This window comes from Ambystoma mexicanum, chromosome 1p (assembly GCF_040938575.1).
Source record: "Ambystoma mexicanum isolate Mex_15411 chromosome 1p, UKY_AmexF1_1, whole genome shotgun sequence".
Classification (NCBI taxonomy): Eukaryota; Metazoa; Chordata; class Amphibia; order Caudata; family Ambystomatidae; genus Ambystoma; species Ambystoma mexicanum.
Genome location: NC_090921.1, coordinates 1,508,339,666 through 1,508,359,771, shown reverse-complemented (window position 1 = coordinate 1,508,359,771; position 20,106 = coordinate 1,508,339,666). Strand labels below are relative to the sequence as shown.

The following is a 20,106-nucleotide window of genomic DNA, read 5'->3' as shown; positions in this document are numbered from 1 at the left end:
AGGTTTGCCCTGTTCAATTCCATGAATACGTGTTGTTAGCGCGCATGTGGGCGTTGCAGGGATTTCGCTGCTGAACTTCCCCTGTTACACCCACATTTACGTGTGTTGTTCCCTATTCGCGTGTTCCACTCCCTTTTTAGGTGTGTGCGCTGGACGTTGTGCGCCTTCAGTGGGCGACTCACGCACAGTTTTCGGGATGTCGCAGTGACGTGTGCGCCACGTGCGGATTTGGCGCAGGTCCAAGGAAAGCCAGGCGCAGTGCCTTCCATGAATCGGGAAACGGGCTCACGCGTGCTTTGCGTTTTTCACGCTTGCGCCACACATTTCAGTGCACAATCATTCCATGAATCAGCCCGAAAGTGTAGAGCCATGGGTGACATTGTTGCGGCTACAGGCTTGTCTATCCGGATAATGTATAGCACCAACGTAAAGCGTCTTCATTTATTGGTTCATGATGTCAGCCCTACCACATTGAACAGTGACAGGGCAGTCCTTTTAACATGGAGATACTCATTCTCTCTACAGAGAGTGTATTCAATACGGGTAACAGACTCATGTAACTGGGTGCTGGAAATGTAACCCGTTGGCATGGGAGTTTCTGATTGATTTAAATAGTCGGTTTCTGATAGTGAGTTCACAAAAATCCCAGAGTCTGAAACAGCAAAATCACTAAAGGTTTTCTTTTTCTCTGGCTGTGCTTATAACAGGCACAAGAAATCAATCTCCCCTTGAAGTTCATATGCAGTCATCAATTGGGGCTGCAGATTACATATTGAATGCATTGGTATCATATTGTTACGCTCACCTGGTATCCAAGGGGACGTGTTTAAAGAGGAGACAGAGCTATAGTGTAGATGCCACATATATAAAGAGCTCCCATTGGGGGAGCCACAAAAGGACCAGTCGTGGTTAAAATGATAAACATCAGATTTAATAGTATTATGACCTAAAAAGTGATTAAATAGTGTGGTCCACAGTACATACAATTCATAAACATTTTAACATAAATCAAACAGTCGTTACGTGATAAGCTAGAATTAGCTAATTGACAGTGTATCAAAAACAGGGATACACTCAACATCAAGAGGTACGCTTTACAGAAAGTGCAACGTACTCTACAGTAATTAGAATCAGTATGTCAAAAACTTAATAACTCTGGTGACTGTTTATGAATTGTATGTACTGTGGACCACACTATTTAATCACGTTTTAGGTCATAATACTATTAAATCTGATGTTTATCATTTTAACCACGACTGGTCCTTTTGTGGCTCCCCCAATGGGAGCTCTTTATATATGTGGCATCTACACTATAGCTCTGTCTCCTCTTTAAACACGGATCTTTGTCCTCCCGGACGCAGACAGAGTATACGTTGCTAACCTGTCTTAGTTAAACGTATACCGGGTTTCCTCCCCATTTAAGTTATCCAAGGGGACGCCACCCAGCCGGGTTGGTCACTGGTATCCTCCTCAGTGGTTCCCAGATGTGGTCTGCGGGGAAGGTTCCACCTGAAAATACAGGAGGGCTGTGTTCAAGACTGACCGACCGAGGTAAGTATCCTCCCACCACCCAGTATGACTTCAGCCCCTCTGGGCCCTCTACTCACCTTGTTGTGGAATTAGGCGTGCTCTCCGTCCTGCCTTCTTGGCAGGGGCGCATTGTCTTTCGTGGGTGTGTACGGTCCAGTTACTTCACTGATGCCGGCCTGTTTGGTGTCTTTCAGGTAGGTCCTATTGCTGTTTTTTCGTATTGTGTTGTTAGTCCCGCATGCCTTTCTTTGTTTAATAATGTCTCTTTTCTCCCTTAGATATGCGGAGCTTCAGCATGGCGAACTGGCTGAGTTGGGCCTCGCCGGTAAATGATGGCGCGTAATGAGCGCTATGATGCGGTAAGTAAACGCTATCCGCAGCACTGCAATGTTTTCCTTCTTTTCTCGTAGGTCGCGGTGTTCCCCCAGCATGTGTGGAATTCCAGAGCGATGCCGGCCGAGAGGCGACCAGCCAGGTAAGCCTTTTGAGCAGTTCGTAGTTTTGCAATGTCTCTAGTGCCTTCTTTAATGTTGTCTTTTCCTTCCTCTTTCAGGTCTTTCGGTCCGGTAGGCGTGCAGATCCAAAGGAAGTTGTTCACAGGAGCTGCGAGCGGATAAAAGATGGAGATTGCAGGTAAGAAGATGCTGCTAACGATGTTCCTTTTGTCTCCTTGCAGGTTCTGCTTCTCCGAGGCTCGTGGGTATAGCTGGACACGGTGAGCGTCACATTGCAGACTGCAAAGTAACGCGAAGCGTGTTGTCTTGTGTGGTTTAAATAGCCTCAACAAAGTAGTCCAGGTAAAATAGTTCCTAGGCCACCACACCCAAAACACTATACCGCATAGCTTGGTTCCTAGGAGCCAAGCTATGTGGATGCCTCCATGTTGGCTGAAAGCCTCAAATAAAAAGTAGTTCCCTGAAGACATGTCTTTCACGGTATATAAGCCTGGTGCCATAGGCGCCAGGACTGGCCCCCAAGAGGGCTTTGGAAGTGGATTCCAGGCCTTATTAGAGACCCGAGTCCTGATCCCACCTGGCCAATGGGCTTGCCAGTGGGGGTCTGGGATGAGGGTCGTGACACATATTAGAGTCATAGAAACTGCGAAAAATACTCAGCACAAAGATATTCATTGTCTTCCAAAAGAAAGACAGTCAGTCAGTCTGTCAGGCCAGAGAGCACAGGTCAAAAGCTATATCTCCCAATAGTCACTGGAGATGAGGGTAGATTCCTGAGGCAGTGCTAGCATATAACAGAAACGGGGTGCATAACAAGCTGATCTGCATTGAGACAGGTATTTTCAGGAACTGCAGGAGCTGGAGATGGCTGGAAGTAAAGAGACAAACAGAAAGCAAAGGCAAGCAAATATGCTGGGCAGCACGGATTGATCAGAATGAAGGGTGTACTGGAATATGAGAAGGGGTCTCCAGGGATTAAGGAAATACCTTCCTATCAGTATGAGCAGATTACTCGTAACAACTGTCATACAGCAGCGTTATGAGTTACGAGTGCCGAAGTGACTGTTCTACTCGGTGAAAGGGTGAAATTGGAGACCATATACTGAGGCAGGTAAAACTTGAACGTACTAGAGGAAGGCCATAGATGTCTTTCCCATATCTGATGAATGGAGACCAACCAAGGGGTCGCACTGTAAACAGATATAGAGTGGAGGCACAACAGTGGACCAAGATGTAATACAGGCGGAAAGCAGTGTAAAAAGAAATAACCAGGTACAGGTCAGGTAGAGAAACTAAGTATAAAGCAGAGACTGGAATATCAGAACACACAAGGAAATATCAGAACACACTGTTAGGAAAGATTTCGTAATTGTGGGTAATTTTCCTTCCATGTGGCAACCCCTAAACTTTTTGCTGTTGTTTTCACCATGATCTAGACTTTGCCAGAGAAGTGCAGCCTTCTGCCGCACTCCTCTGGGCTTTCGCTCCATTCTTACGGGGAAACTGACATGCCCTTAAGACAGTCAGTACCGGGAAACACTGTTTTCCGTAGTTTCTTTATCATGTTGCGGCTTTCGTGCAACATGACACAAGAGGGCACTGTAAACTAAGTTACTGCTCTCTTGGGTCTCTAGTCTTCTACAGGCCCTAGATACTCTTTTTGGATTGTAAATGATCGGTGCAAGTGAATCACGGACGGGAATGGTGGCAGCGATCGTTTCTTGTGTTTTTGAGCTCCTTTTGGCGTTTTAAGCGCGTTTCCCGCGCTTAGCCCAAAATGGTGGCCTGGCTCCCAAAATGGCCAGACTACGAGGCTCCGTTGTCCTGTCTGCTGACCGTCTTGCCCCCTTCACCTTCCCCAGGTAGAGCCGACCCGGGGCCTTCCTTATTTGGGCATGTACTTTCCCGCGAACAAAGATGCTTTCGCTGGCTTCTACAGGCCTTGTGTGTGCCTCCAGGATGTGGGCTGGGATGTCTGGTCCCAATACACATCCTGGGTGCCAGAGAGTCTAGGGTGGTGTGAATGCCTGGGACCACCGTGGTCCGTGATAGGTCCACGTATGGTGTGAGTGTTGATGAGCGGATCTCCCATTGGGTCCCCTCCGTTTTGGTGCGAAGTGAACCGTGGATAAGAGGGGGCTGGAAATGCCACTACCATGTCGATCTCCTGAGTTCTCACAAACAAAGGAATACAGGAGCCAAGTATCCTGCAACCACGAGGCTGAACCGAGGAATCGCTGGTGACCCGCTGAAGGACTGCTCCTCTGCACTGCTGTCGCCTTGTGAAACCCTTTCTACCTCTGATCGAACCAGAAGGCCTGTACTGGTACTTTGACCCTTGGAATAGCGGGGACAGCTATTCTCGGCATCTTCACCATCTCCTGCACGTAAGCCTTCGGAAGTGTCTCTGGGCCATCCAGCAGACTGCCGCCAGGTTGTGTAGTATTTCTAGTCCTTGTCACTCTCACACGATTCGTACACTTGGCGTTCCCAGGTCTGAAGTGAGTAGTGTACATTTGGCTGAGATACACACGGCCGCTCCGTTGCCCTGCTGTGGTAACAAACTGTGCGGGTTCACTTTGTTTGGGACATCTTTAACTCAACTCTGCTGCTGCAGAATCTACACGACGACGAGACGTCCCCTGCTCTCCTGAACCTGCCAGCACTGAAACTGACGCGGAGAAGCCTAGGTCTGCTTGCATCGGGGACCGGTGAGTAGCATAGCTAGGAACTGGTCGCCCTCCTGCAGGAGCCCATAGCTTTTCCCCGCTGTGTCAAAACAGCACGCCTTTCCGTACTCGCGCTCTGCTTCTGCCCACAGTGGAGGCTGCGCTTGAGTCGCGGAACTCTGTTCTTCTTCATTCCTGCACCAAACTGAACTGCCTGATTCCCTCGAAGAGACTCCCCTTTTTGCCTGTTGGCAACAGCGTGTGCAGGTACTTTTGAGCACAAGGCTCCACTCTTCGTAGGGCTTGGACTTCCTTTTAGTTAGGTGCCTCTGAAGGTGGGCTGGGTCTAATCCTTATTTCGCACTGCCTGTTTTCCTCCCCTTCTAGGTGGACTACACATTTCGTGCATCTAACGCTTTAGACTTGTTTGTATTTGTATATAAATTGTATTGGTTTGGTATGTGTTGGTTTACTAGAGTTTTATTGTGATTTCTCGCTACGGTCATTATTGCAAAGGCCTTGGAATAAATGTGTATATATTTTTAATATAACACCTGTTTGGAGTAGTTTGTAAGTGTCCTTGCTTTGTGTGCTCATTGCGGGCTTTCAGTCACCCTCACCCCTCTTAAGACCTAGTCTTGACTGCCGCGATCGCTACCCTGATTGGTCTGGCTTGTCCAGAGGTTACCCTGTTCCAAGTAATTAGGTTGGCCTTCTGAACCTCTGCGCCGCCAGGACAGAGTTCAGAAATCTGTCTTAACACACACAAGGAAATATCAGGACACACAAGGAAAAGGACTCAGACGAGGTAGGTTGCTGCCAACAGAGCAAACACGAGTGGTTCAGGAAACTGAGTACTTAAGAACAGGCACTCAAACAATCAGGAAAACATCAAGAGAGTGGAATTGTAGAGCAAAAGTGAGAAAAGCTAGGCAGAAACAGGACAGGTATATGAAGCAGAAATGCTTACAGAACACAGGTTGTTTGCAGAAAGTTAGAAAGGCAGCAGAGATATCAGAACAGAACTCGATGGCCTTAATAGCAAAACTGGACAGGTGTTGTAACACAGCAGCAAAGTCAGGCAGGGTTTCAGAAGTCAAAAGCTGGAAAATCAAGGAAAAGTAAAAAAAACAGGCGGACTGCAAAAGCAGACTGAAAAAGGGTGATGCAAGGCAGCAGCAAAAAACAGGATTCAAAAGCCAAAATCAGGGTATTCAGGACAGGTTCATTAACTGTTCACAGGAGCACAGAACAAACTCTCAATGGAAGCAGTTGATTGAACTGCTTCTGTTCAAAGTGAGTTTATAAAGACCCTCCCAGCCAACGGCCTAACAGGCTGGAACTGAATTGCAGTCTTAGCACCTTTGTTCAATTACGCCCAGCCCCTGCTTCAGTAGCCTGCAGCAGTGGATTAGAATTAAAGTGTCTTAAAGTCTTTTTAGCTCTCAGCAGCCTAGCCTGCAGTGGTTTGGAACAGATTAATGCAATCAAGGCCTCTCCAGCTCTTAGTAGCTTGCTGCAAACAAATATACTTAGTATGCCTCCTCCAGCACTTTGCCTCTAGGACAGCATACATGTACCAGAATGCATCTGCTGTCCCAAAACCCAGAATGGAACATGACATTAGATTAGTCCAAAATTGCAGTGCTAAAACAAGTAAATGAATGAATAGGCAGTTTGTAGGTTTTAACGGCACAATTATGCCATACACAGAATCTCTGAATGCGCACATGTAGCAGTGCTGGGTGGCATGCGGGTAGGATCAAGACAGTGCCTAAGATTTAGGAGAAATTGGATTTACATGGCTGATTACAACACACATGCTAACAATCTCATTGATAGATTACAAACAAGGGCTTATCCCTATAAACTGTTGAACCGCTCGGCTAAATAGGCTCAGTTCCCAGACAGAGATGCCCAATTAATACCTAGAAAAGAAAACATTTGAAAACACAATAGTCTGTGTGACCACCGTTTGTCACTATATCAACCTGATAACAAAATTAAAGATAGTGGCATTTGGTACAAACAGGTTGCCACATTAAGAATTGGATAGATGAGGGGCTACAATATTGGAGACAAACTGGTTCATTATACATATTCACCTGCGTGTTATGAAAATACCATCACAATTTGTTGGAATTTACAACTAGTTCAAGTAGTCGAACATCATCCATGTGGCAATTGTGTGGCTTGCCTTTTCATAAGAAGAATTACAGTTTTCTCCCATAAAACATTTTCAGGAAAATTTAAAAAAATGTCTGTGAGTCCAAAAATGTTATCTATATAATTTGCTGCCCTTGTAATAAGGTGTATATAGAAATGACCACCAGAGCAGAACCAAAACAGATCACAGAACATTGAAGATACCTAGCTAAACATATCAGGTCCGCTAGTTAAGCATTTTGGGGAATTTCATCACACAGAAAATGAAATGATGTGGTCAGTGATTGACAGCTTCAAATCTGACCTGCACAACTTTTCTATGGCAAACCTCCTTTTAAAATTGGAACACATGTGGATTAACCGCCTTTCAACACATAGTAATGGCCTAAAGGAGGAAATCCATTGGCCAACCTTAATATGTTGCCAACTCATAAATCACAAATGTGAGCCATTTTCTGCGGTTTGAGCACAAACTGGTTCAATTCTGGTCTAGTCTTAGATATCCAAGCAGGCCGGAATAGGGTTTAATTAATAGCAGGTTCCCCACTATGCAGCAAGCCACTAGACTTGTTTGTTGCACCGTGTGGTTGATCAAGACAGCCTATACAGAATGTAAGTGGTACACCTTGTTGATTGTGATATTGCTCAGAATCCCTGGTTGTAATTAAATGAGGTTACAAAACTGTGTGTGATCATTTATGTTTGTCTTTGTCAGTAATTGTGTTTTATTGACTTAATCATTGTGATGGGCACACATGTAGTGCTGTGTATATTTGTGTTGTTTAGGAAACCTACGAAAGGAAATTGCCAGTATGTTTGTTATTTATTAATTCACAAATGTGTTTGAATTTTCTACATGTTGATTTTAGAAATATAACGTTCTTAAATAAAACTATGGCCCTAATTAAGGGTTTGCCGGTATCTCACCGGTAAATCCAGCGGGATTCCGGCAAACAGACCTACTGTTACCGGCGCCCGATATGCTAGAAGTACCAGCATATTACAGCTGCTGGCAATGGTAGGTTAATCCCCATTCCATGGAGTCCACAGAACACCATGTGGGGACTGCCGGTATTACCGGCACCAGTAACATCAGTGCCGGTGATACAGGCTGTTTTTTGGCGTGCAGTGGCTGAGTTTTCACCAGCTCTTGGCTGGAGGTAAATCAGGCAACCCCACTGGCAAACTTGGAGTATGCCGAACAGAATTACTAGCATGTTAATTTAATGAGGCCCTAGGTCTTTTATGGATTTATATGTTGTATTCCTGTGTGTCAATATACACTGTTTTGGTTAGTACTCATAGAGGTCTGCTTTTTGATGATGTTTGATGGCTGTTGACCCATCAGATATCTTTGCAAATGTGCATCACATCAGAGGTCACCCTTGTATGTTTTTTTATTTATATTCCATGACATGTAAAGGCAAATATTTTCTGGAAAATGGGAACGCAAAAGTAGTTAGTGAGCTCAGTGCAACACAAAGCACGCTATCTCAGAGACATTAAGTCAAAGACCAGGCCCCTGAAAATGTGCCGAGAGACCACTGTGCATCGAAACAGATGTGTGACAGTCTTAGGCTGTGCCAGGGGTGAATAATGAGCCCAGCATAGTCCTATGGGTTACCCCTGAACTTTCTTATTGATTTTTGATTTGTGAATGTGTCAATAGTTCATGAAACCTATATTTAAGGCCATGGGGTTGCTAACTACTGATTTTCTTTCTTTCTGTGTCCTAGAACCTTAGAGTTTTTAATGAAGCATTTAGTCCACATGGCTTCCTTTAGCTCTGAAACCAACATGCATGCAAGGAATCTAGCAATCGTTTGGGCACCTAATCTTCTCAGGTAAAACATCTGTACAACCTGATTCATTGTATGCCAAGAGTAATGAAACCAAAAAGATGCAATGGAAGTTATTTTACGTTATGTATTATTTGCAGAGCTCTAAGAGCAGGTGGGGCATCCATGAGTTTTCTAGATACTCATAACAAGCTATTGTTTCAATTATTATTTTTGTTTGCATTCATGTTTTGTATGTGCCACACATGGCAATCAGACCACTTGCATACGCTCGGAGAGAAGGATGATGTGGGTGGGTGGTGTTTCATTTGCCATTCCTTTGCATCACTCTTCAACTGCACCCAACCCACACAAACACACACACAATGACACTCTTTTACCTCTGGATGACTCATCTTGCATAACTGGCCGATGCCCTCAACCTCCTCCATCAGGAACAAAACCCAGGATCAACTCCAGGCTTAACAGCCAGATCACAGCCCATCCGGGAGACACACAACAGTTCAACAGGATTCCTAACCACCCACGACTGGCCACGTTGCACCACACTAGCCTTGATAAAGTTCCTTAGATGTCGAAACACGTATTGGCTGACCACAAATCATTTTAATAAAGAACAATATACACAAACTAGTACTAACAAGGATATAAAGAGTATCAAATGATTGCCAGCCGCAAGGTAGCCAGGTACAAACAAACCCTCATACTTCTGTCCTCATGCAAACAAATGATTCAAAAACTATATGTTGTGCTCTGTCCTTGTAAAAGGGAAAGCGTCTTTATTCAGTTAAAGGACAGGATAGCTCAGCCACCAATCACAGGGCACAAGACTTAGGTATGGTAAGGAAGACATCCACTGGCAGATCTTCTCACCCGCCCGGCCTCTCTCTGACTGTCAAACATACAATTCTCAGCAGAAAGCGCACACATTTCATTTTATAATCATAACTCTATGGCCCCATCATCCATGCATTAAAGACAAGGCAGGAAGAAAGCACAACACAGCACCATCCTCCCAGTCCTTAATAAAAGATTCTCCTATAGCCATTTTTTCAAATCTATTTAAGGCTTTCCATGGGGACTCTTCATATTCACTTGAATGCAGCTACCTGGAGAATAATTAGCATTCACAGTTTTATGCCTCATACTGCAGAGCTCACAGGTTGTAGAAAATACTGTTAACATCTTAATTCCGAGTCAGTTTATTTGTGGCCCTCTGTTAACAGTGTATTCAATTTATATGCTTCTGTGCCTATAAGAACCGAGGTAGAGACCCTCTGCGGCAAAGCCCTCGCAGGACAAGGCCGCGATGTTGAGTGACAGTGTTTGGCGGCAATGGGGTTTCAGCGTAGACAGTGAGTGCGGACATCCTCACCCTCCTGTCTGCGGCCGCCAGGTAAGAAGTTATGGGGAGATTTAGCTTGTGTCAGTGTTACAAAGAACAAAACATAAAGTGGTAAATGTCGACTACTGGTACCTTGTAATGTAATATTTTAAACATGTTCCAAGGTATCCGGTTGTTCTGTAGTTTCGACGAATACTTATGTCTAGTCCAAGCCAATCAAACAAGAGGGGAGTGAGTTGACATTCGTCTTCATCAGGACATACTCACAACAAGCTGGTTTTTAGACAATTGATGTACAAAGACATATACAAAACTTGATTAGCGTCATAATTTGTTCATTTCTCATTGGTGATGAGGTAATCTTAATCTCAGATCGTTTTTCAATCCATTTGTTCACTAAAACATTCAAAAGACACAAAAGACAAAAATATGTTAAAAAACCTGCCCGAGCCTAGCAGCCCCAGGTTGCAGAATAGAGTTTGAAAAGTAATTGTAATTCAAATAAACTGGGCGTCTCATTCAAAGTAACAGATGCAAATCAAGTAACCTTGTAACATCCACAGGAGGTTTGAAGAAAAAGTGTTCAATCCAACCGTCGTGGGAATAGGGGAGATCCTGAGGAGATTAATCTGCAGAGACATAACATAGGGACTGGCATTAGAAGTATCCCTAATGCCCCCAATTTGGCTGAAAGCCTAAAGGACAAAGACACGAAGTGAGAAACCAATAAAAGACTCTACATACCTCCATTAATTAAGTAAAGGGTACATCCGATCTGAATGTGGGTCCCAACGAAATTCTGGTGACAATGCGGTGTGTAAATGCCGAAGTCAAACATCCGTTAGGTAAACAGGCATGATGGTAAGCCTATTAAAGAAAATAATATTTTGAGAAGAGTATTTTGTCTAGAATCCTTGAACATGCTGGCTCATAAGGGGCCAATCATAGTGTCCCAAGCTTTAATTGTACGACAATATCATGGTTGCTCAAGCAGACTTGGGGGCCATGACGCCTATAGCATGTAATTATTTTTTTTTCTTTTTTTTTATTTGAACTTTACTCAGTAACAACTAAGTTTTGTCAAAACCTTCCATATCTACAGATGCAATTCTGAATGAGACGGGCACACGCCTCCCCTAAGCACTGGCCAGGCCACCTAACTATCCGGAGGGCTAGTTCCTTGGCCGAACACTATGAAGCTTTTCTTTAAGCTGCTTCCTGCTCTCGTACAGGTCGACCATTGGGCCGTACTTGGTTTATCTGGTCAAACGCTAGTTCGATCAGTTTGGCCAAGGCTTGAGTCCATCTGGTGTTCTCGCCAGAAATTAATCTATTCCATAACTCGTCTGTTTGAAATATCCACAGGTTTTCGGCCAGCGAGGGGAGGTATGTGTTTCTATTTTCATTCATGTTTGGGCATTCCATCACAAGGTGCTTCAAAGTCTCGATGGATAATTCCTTTTTACATAATCGACATCGCTTCTCGTCCCCAGGTCCTCTGATTGATATGATTTCTCTAGTTGGCAGCAGGTTTAACCTTGCTCTCATGATCGAATTTCTCAGCTTCTTAACTGGAAACTTGGCACAGTATTTCAGTGGATTTTTCACCTTATTAAATGTTGGAGGCAGGTGATTTAGAAGTTTGTTCCCTACTGCTTTCTCTGTTGTCAGAATCCAGTCCAAGTCTTCAGTTTTCCTTTTAATTCGATCGGGATTTTCTTTCAACTCTTGGTCACTGCATTCAATTTTCGCCAGGTCGTCCTTTCTGGCTTTTACCCAATTTTTGAGGGCCTTGCATTTGCCTGTTTCTGTTTCGTCACGTATGATGTTGAAGATGGGCTGGTGTCTGCCATGATAATTCTTCTATATAAACGCATGGCACTTTGATCTACCATTGACGCTAAGGACACCAGCCCCAACTCTCTCCTGAGAGCATGTAATTAAGAAACACAAACATAGAACATAGGTGCGCGATCGTGATTCGAGTGTACTGGCACAATCGAAAGTTTATGCTTGGTAGCTAACATAAGGAGCCGACATTGCTAATGCGAAAACACAATATATACGTCTTTTTGACAGCCAGCATCGAAGAAATGCAATCTGTCGAAATGCAATCTGTCGAAAGCCATATGTCTGCTTGAATCATGAAACCAAGCAAATCCGACACCTTAAAATCGGAAAAAAGTGGGTGGTGGTGAAAGCCCATGAAATCGTCTCAAGATTACATATATTCGGCATGCTGACGGCAGCGCTGCCGAGATACAGTGAATGTGTGTCTGAGAGACCCAACCACACGTGTAAAGTTGAGTCATATCAGCGTGTTATCTTACCTAGATAGTAGAGTGTACGAAGTCCACAAGGCAACAAGTGAGTCCAAGGAGCCTGGTCACAAACAACGACCTAAGCACGGATCATTCAAAAAGTATCTAAAAGACCTATGATTCCATATAGAGTACTTCAACGTTCGGATGTTAGGCATAGAGACAGGACTCAGGGACCTGAGTCCAAGAACTCCAATGTTAACTGAACAAAAAAATTATTGACCTGCAGTGAAGTGAACCATCGAATATCATGCCTATAATTAGAAACCTGACTACGTGCGCCCGCTAAAGTAGAAGCTGTGGAGGCATTATGAAGGGGCCTTTAACTTAATCGAATGTCAAATAAGAAAAATAAAAAAATTGTAGTAACAAACTAGATGTGTTGCGTCGTAATATGCAATAAATGTATATTGCAGTGAATGTAAAATACCAATGAAGACATAATAAATCTAGATAAAATGATATACAGTAATTCTATGGTACACAATGGAGCCATTCTTCTTGATGGTTGAGACTCGTCTGGTAGCTGAGGGTATTGTACATTCACCATTGTTCGCATTAAGACAAATTTGCTGCTGTATTCAATGGGCCTCATTATGAGTTTGGCGCAAAGGGATACCGGGCACCGGTAAGGACACCGGTGCCGGTAATCCCTTTGGCCCTATTCCGAGTTCCCTTAGCGGGTCCCTTCCTTAACGCCTGGTTTTACCAGGCGTTATGGACGCGACTCGTTAAGGGACTTTAGAGCTAATAACGGTAGCGCAAATTGCGGTACCGTTATTAGCGCCTTCCCACTGAGCCCTATGGGGGCTCCAATGGGAATGGGGAATGGCTTTTTCAATGGGGATTTACCGGTCCCGCAAAGGTCGGAATAGACTGGTAAGTCCCCACTGAACGAGGGTGGACTTGGTACCGGTATTGGAGGTAGTCATGGCACTAATAGTGCCATGATTACCTCCAAACTCAGAATGAGGCCCAATGGATCCATACCGGTCACCCGTTCGAGGGCCCACCAGAATTTTGGTCCGAATTTTGGACTTATGTTCTGATATTCTTATTTTTACAGGTCTCCATGTTTTGCCGATATATGTTTTAAGGCAAGGGCACATAATAACAGATGACATTGGAAGAATTACATATGGTATGGTTCTTTCAAATACCATGATTTTCCATTCATCATAACTGAGGTAAAGGCGGTCGTCGACCTGCACTGGCTACAAAAACCACAGGGGAAATGGCCAGACATGGGCTTAAATCCCCAGAGCGCTTGAATGATAGGCTGTTTAATAATGGCACTAGACCTGTCTGCTCGTGAGAGCCAGTTCTTGAGGTTTTTGCCTTTGTTAAAAGCAAAAAGGGGGAATTCAAGATCCGGATTATTCAATTGCAAAAGATGCCAGTATCTATGAGTAATCTTTTTGATCTCGTTGTGTTGCGTGTTGAAGGTGGTTGCACACACAATACGTTTGTTGGTAATATTGACCTTTTTATTCTTGGTCAGTAAGATGTCTCGATGTTGATTTTTAGCCCTTTTGCGAGATTGTCTTACTAAAATAAGAAGGATAGCCTCTAGCCTGAAGTCTGTCAGAAATGATATCTGCTTGGGATGAGTAATCTTCCAGCTTAGAGCAATTGCGTCTCACTCTTAAAAATTGCCCATAGGGAATGCTTTCACGTAATGCCTGAGAGTGAAAACTATCGAAACGGAGGATGGTGTTCCTGTCTGTCTCCTTGCAGAGCAGATCTACGATGATATGGTCCTCATCTATCCTTATGATTGGGTCCAGAAATGGTAACGCTAAATTGCTACTTGACATTGTAAATTTGAGATTGGTGTTCAATGTATTAATCCAAGGGAGAAATGATGTATAATCACCTTGAGTTGTGTCCTATATAATTACAATATCGTCAAAATAGCGCTTGTAAAGCCTGATGGACAAACGAAAGGGGTTGGAATCATCCAGAATGAAAGTTCTTTCAGATTGCCACAAATATATAAGGTGGCATAATTTCGGGAAAAGGTTGCCCCTATAGCCGTGCCTTTGATCTGCTGATAAAAGGAATTTTTGAAGAGAACATAATTCTTGGTTAGAGCTATCTCCAATAGTTCAACCAAAAACTCACTCGGAATATGTTGGAAGCCTGATCTGTGATCAAGGAAAATGTTCATAATGTTCAGAGACTCTAATTGAAGTATATTAGAATAAAGGGATTCAACGTCCAGTGTGATAAGCATATCAGAATCTGAATTAACTGGCAACCCTTCGAGATGCTTGATGGCATCAGTAGTGTTAGGCAGAAACCTGTGCAGTTCCCTTAGGGACCAGTGAAAAAAGTTTAAGACTACAGGAGTTAGCAGTAAACCCAATTGGTAGCAGTCTGCACCACCCAGATTTACCTGATAGCTGTGGCTGAGCAGTCAGACTTCTCTCAAGAAGAGTTAGGCAGTATGTAGAGTATACACAATAGGGCTAAAAATACAGTAACACAAGCAAACACTGACCAGAGCTTTGGTATAAAAGTATATAATTATTTATTTAAAAACACACTTGTAAAAATACACTGGCACTAATATGTCAAGCAAGTTCAAACACAGTCACTATGGGCCTCATTACGACCCTGGCGGTACGGAGTGAACAGCGCCGTAAAAGGTGCCGGCGCCGTTCACTCCGTACCGCCGCATTACGAGTTCCCCTCGCGGGACACGGTAAGCACGCCTGGGAAAACCAGGCGTGCTTACTGGGTCCCGCGAGGGGAAGAGGGAGCAAACAACGGGCCATCTCGTAATGGCCCGTTGTTTGCTCCCTCTCCCATTCCCATTCAGCCCTATAAGGGCTGAATGGGAATGGTGAAGGACCGTGTCCGGGTCCTCGGAGGGAGGAATTATCGGGCCTTCCGAACTCGGAATCGCCCGGTAAGTCCTCATTCCGAGGACCCGGACCCCAACGCGATTTCGGCGGCAGCCATGCCACCAATAGCGGCATGGTTACCGCCGAACTCGTAATGAGGGCCTATAAGTATATACACCTCCCTAGTTAATTATTCGACAAGTCTAGGTGAAGACACCACTTATTTAGCAAAACAGAGGTGAGCGCGTAACCGTAGATGGTACTACAATAGTTTGTTTAAAAAGGGAGAGATAAGGCAGAATAGGAAAAACACACAGTACCAACACTTTTAAGAAACCACAGCAAGTCAAGAAAGGCAAGGTCTACTGTAGAACAAAAAGTTCATAGGCCACGCCCACTCTTGGAGAGAGCAAGGCGGAATGTGCCCAAGATCACACAGTGGAAATGCACTCAAAGTCTTTGCAGCAAAGTCAAAAGAGGTTGGATCAAGTCAGAAAGGTAATGTTAACAGGTCCGAGGCCACCCCAGGATAAAGAGTCAAGGATTTACTGGACACCTTGGACAGTCTGTTGCAAGGGAAACCAGGCAGGACGCAGTACCTGAAATGGTGAGAAAGCTCCAGCGGGGCAGTTGTTCCTGGCAGCGGATGCAAGTCAGAGCTTCGTCCAGGGGAAGAGAGGATCTCGACGTGGAGGAAAGCTGGAGGTCGTTGCACTGCCAGGGAAGAACCCAGCCGCAGAGTTTCCTGGTTAAAAGGTACTACCCTTTTATTCGGGGTAGTGGTGAAGCGTGGCTATCCGGCTGCCGGGCTGCTTGGCACGAGCGATCGACCACGAGACGATCCAGGAAGGCAAAAAAGGCAAACTGGTTGGTCCCACCAGCTCAAAGGGAAGAAGACTCTCCTGGAAGAAGATCTCCTGTGTCGTCGGGAAAGTGGTGAGTTTCGTACAGCAGGGCTCCACTGGTGGTGTCGTCGTTGTAGATGGCTCAGCTTCTCCCCTTTTCGGATTCTTTAGGTCCTGTGGCGACTTCTGAAGTTCCAGTCCCCAAAGCCCTGCTTTTATGCAGCAAAACCCCCATTCATCAGCCTAGCTGTCACTCAAACATGCTAAGTGGTGAGCCGGGCGGCTCACCACTGGGCCAATCACACAAGAGTGCGACTTGAGTTGCTAAGGCAACTCAGTCCAGGGTGCCTAATCCCCCTCCCACACATCCTGTTGACCCCAGACAGAGTGGCACCATTTGGAGGGCTTCTGTGGAGGAGCCCGCCAAAAAGTGGAACAAAGGGCTCAACTTGGGTTAGAGTTACAGAGGCGAACACAAACGCCATTTTAAAACCGAGCCCCTGCAAAAAGACCCCACCGGGGAATAAATATTAAATAAATAACCCAGCGGTATCTTTAACATTGCACCAAAAAGTGGTGCATTTAAAATGAATGGGAAAATCCTATAGGAAATATTCCGGTGGAATATTTTGCGTGGTATCCACTGCCACCAGCCAGAAACTCGACAAGGGGGGACTGGACAGTGCCCCTTTGTAAAACAGACCCAGGGGCAATCGAATTACCCCTACCAGTACTTCCACAACATGATGGTTTGTACTGGTTCTGTTCACAATTTAAGACTAGTAAAGCCAATGGTGACTTTACATGCCCTGGGAGACAGTAGTCAGTCCCAGGGTATGGAGTCTATGTTTGGGGGTCATTGTGACACCCCTGTGTTACTGCACTGAGGGTGCTGTGTAACACACTTACCAAAAACACATGAAGCCCTATGGAGTAAAAGACCCCATAGCCCATAAAACACATTACACAGTCAAAGGACATTCTCAAATCATGCCTAAGAGTGGGAGAAAAAGAGTCTCACTCTTAGCAGGAGAAAAAAATAAACCCCAAAAATCCAGCAAAGCTGCTGGGGGACTCACTAGGTTTGGGAAATTAGCCTTTACAGAAAATTCTCCCTAACAAGTAGTGTCGGACAAATATGTATCTGTATTTTCCGCCATGGGTTTAAGAAAATAGTCAAGAAATTGGTCTATCGGTTCGAGGATAGAGCTGCATAGTGACATGATGGGTCGGCCTGGAGGATTAAGAAGTTCCTTATGTATTTTTGGTAATACATACATATGAGGGACCATAGTCCCTTTAGCTGTCAAAAATAGTAACTCTTTTTCATTAATGAAACCCGCCTCTCGGGGCAAATGTGGTGATTTGGTCCATTTCCTTACTTATGCTGTCAGTGGGGTCAACCTGCAGTTTACGATAGAAAATAGGATTATCAAGTTGTCTCATAATTTCTTGATCATATTTATCTGCATCAAGAACAATGACACCTCCCCCCTTATCAGATTGTTTAATTATGATAGACTGGTCTTTCTTCAATTTTCTAAGGCATTCCCATTCCTTTTCGAAAAGTTGTAACTGGGCCCGTGGTGAGAGCCTTGAAGGGAATCATACATAGAGTTGAAATCCCTTAGTACTGCTCCCTCAAAAATTGCTTTTTCCTCAGAAACCATGTTGAGTGTGGGAGTGAATGAGGATTTACATTTGAAAGGAGTTTGTGTGTCACTCTCAATCTCCTCTCTTTCTCATTTGCCCCAAAGAAATCTCTAAGCCGGATTTTACGAAATAAACTCCTCAGTTCAATTTCAACCTCCATTTTAGTGGGATGTTTCATTGGGACGGACGAAAATCCCTTTTCTAGCATAGAAATCTCCTGTCCCATCAGTGTTCATGTTACCGCCTCTTCTGTATTTTTCTCCCTCACTATCACGCCTGTATTCCCTCTTCATTCCCATTCACTGCCCTGCAGCAGGGCCCAGTGGATCTGGAGGAGATATGGAGGTGGTGGGCGGAAGTTAAGGGGTCTTTCAAGTGCCACAAGCAGGACCCACAAAAAAGGTAACCCCTGGTATGTTTTGAGATTAAAATGTGAACTCCTTTAAGTGTGTGATGTTCACTTAATTGTCGAAGAGCCCAAATGGTTATTGAAAGTCACAAGGGCTGGAATATCTGGAGCCAAGCAACCATTAAAAGTACGTAGCCCCCATTCGGTCAGCCAGGAACACATTTGTAGTCCCTTTGTGCAAACCCTTCCATCCCTCAAAATTGGTGCTGGGATATTCACAGACAAATACTCTAAAGGGTCTAATAGGTCTTTAGCCATGCCCATTCCCATTTTAAGGTTAAATTCCCCTCCCCAGATATACAATTCTTTCCTGCTCCTCCCCGAAGACAGCAGGTCCTCAATAAACCCTGGCTAGTCTATCTACCTCTGCTTTATGAGGGTTATTATAAAAATGAATAACACAAATCGATTCTCCCTTCGCAGTTGAGAGACAGACCGCCTGGAGGAAGTCCATGCAGGTATCAATCACCATGATCCTGCATTCGAGAGAAGTCTTGATCAAAATAGTCAGGCCCCCATAGCATCGTCCCCTCAATTTTTTCTTAGCAGGGATCCCAGCCATCCAGTTTCGGGGTCTCCATCGCCCATGTTTCCTGTAAGAGGATCACTTCATTTGCTTGAAGGAACTCAGCAATGGCTCTACTTTCAATGTTCCCCCTTGACCCTGCTATATTCCATGAAAGCAGACTGAACTCTGAGGGTATACTAGCTGGGGAGTTACTTGCTAAAATAGGAGCTACCCCCTGCACCCCTGCCCTTACCTCTGGAGCGGACCTGCTTACTGAGATATCCGACTGTCAATCAAGGTCTTCACACGAAGTGAGGACCTCATAACGATTGGCCAGATCTGGAACACCAGTAGGGGCTCTTTCCCTAATATAGTTGGGCCCTCTCCTCGCAGGGATTGAGCTCCAACCTCCCCCATTACTGTGTGTGAATAATGGATACCAAGAAACTTGTCCATTCCCCTCACTCTGCCCCCTACATCCCTTCTACCCTGCGTCTCTCCCGGGACTTCCTGACCAACCGCCCTCACATAAAAGCAATCCCGAATGAGATGTTTGCTAAAGAGTCTGCTACCATTCAGTTTAAGGCATTGTGCAAGGTTAGAGCTAAGAAGATATCCAGCCACTGTTGCTTCCGAGTAGGTCACCACTACACAGTCTCTGTCCACATTGTTTGGCTTAGTGCCTACCCAACCAACACTTCTAGCCGTACGAATAATGGCGGGGTCTACCTAAGGCCCCATCAAATTTGTATTGATCCAATGCGTCGCTTTGTTAATGAGGGCAATGGTTGATTCAAAGCTGCCCTTGGTGAGCCCTGCCAGACCTGTAATAATCCCCACTGCTTCTGGGGGCAGATTTAAGATGGTTTGATACCCCAACCCCTGTGGTGGAACATTCTCCCACGCTACTGACCCCACCATTTGCTCAATATCTCTACCCCTCCCTGGGTTGCAAATAGCCCCATTCCCTGATGTTTCAGAGACAGCCCCTTCTTCGACAGGCAATACCCGACTGCTCCCTAACTTAGCGAAATCACAACTTGAAGGGTGTCCTCCCTTCAATGATACACACAAAGCATAGAGCAGAACACCCCCAACCTCTTCTACTTTAGCCAGATCTAGCACCTTAGATGAAAGAGCTCTTATTGAATCATCCATTATTGCTAATGTGCTCAGAACCCCCGCCTTCAGTGTCTGTAGGGATTGCAGAACCAACTGGAGAGGCTTCAGTTTTTTGTCTAACAGGGATTCTAGCCAGACCTTGTCGTCCTCACCCGCAAGTGAAGAGTCCAGATCCAAGCTGGCATGATCCTCAGTCGTTGCACTGCCGGACTGTAAATCACCTAACGTATTCAGTTCCGGGTCTGATTCTGGGACTACCCCCATCCTCCTGTGGACCCTCCCTCGGGCAGCTTCTCACGGGCCGTTGGGACTGCCAAAGAGCCTACTCCATTAGCCCCTTGACCATTATTACTGCTACTCCCACCACTGATTGGGCTAAGGTGCCCCTCTATCAAGGGTGCTACCTTTCTGGATGCTTGCTCAGCGACGTTCAGG

General features: G+C 45.0%; 1 protein-coding gene across 1 annotated transcript in view; it reads left to right on the top strand.

The window, feature by feature from the left end:
- ARHGAP30 (Rho GTPase activating protein 30) overlaps positions 1–20,106 on the top strand; it is a 2,240,907-nt gene that overhangs the window by 849,404 nt on the left and 1,371,397 nt on the right. The window contains exon 5 of the mRNA XM_069607204.1: positions 8,557–8,664. Coding sequence (XP_069463305.1) covers positions 8,557–8,664 — 108 coding nt within the window. The remainder of the gene's footprint in view (positions 1–8,556; positions 8,665–20,106) is intronic.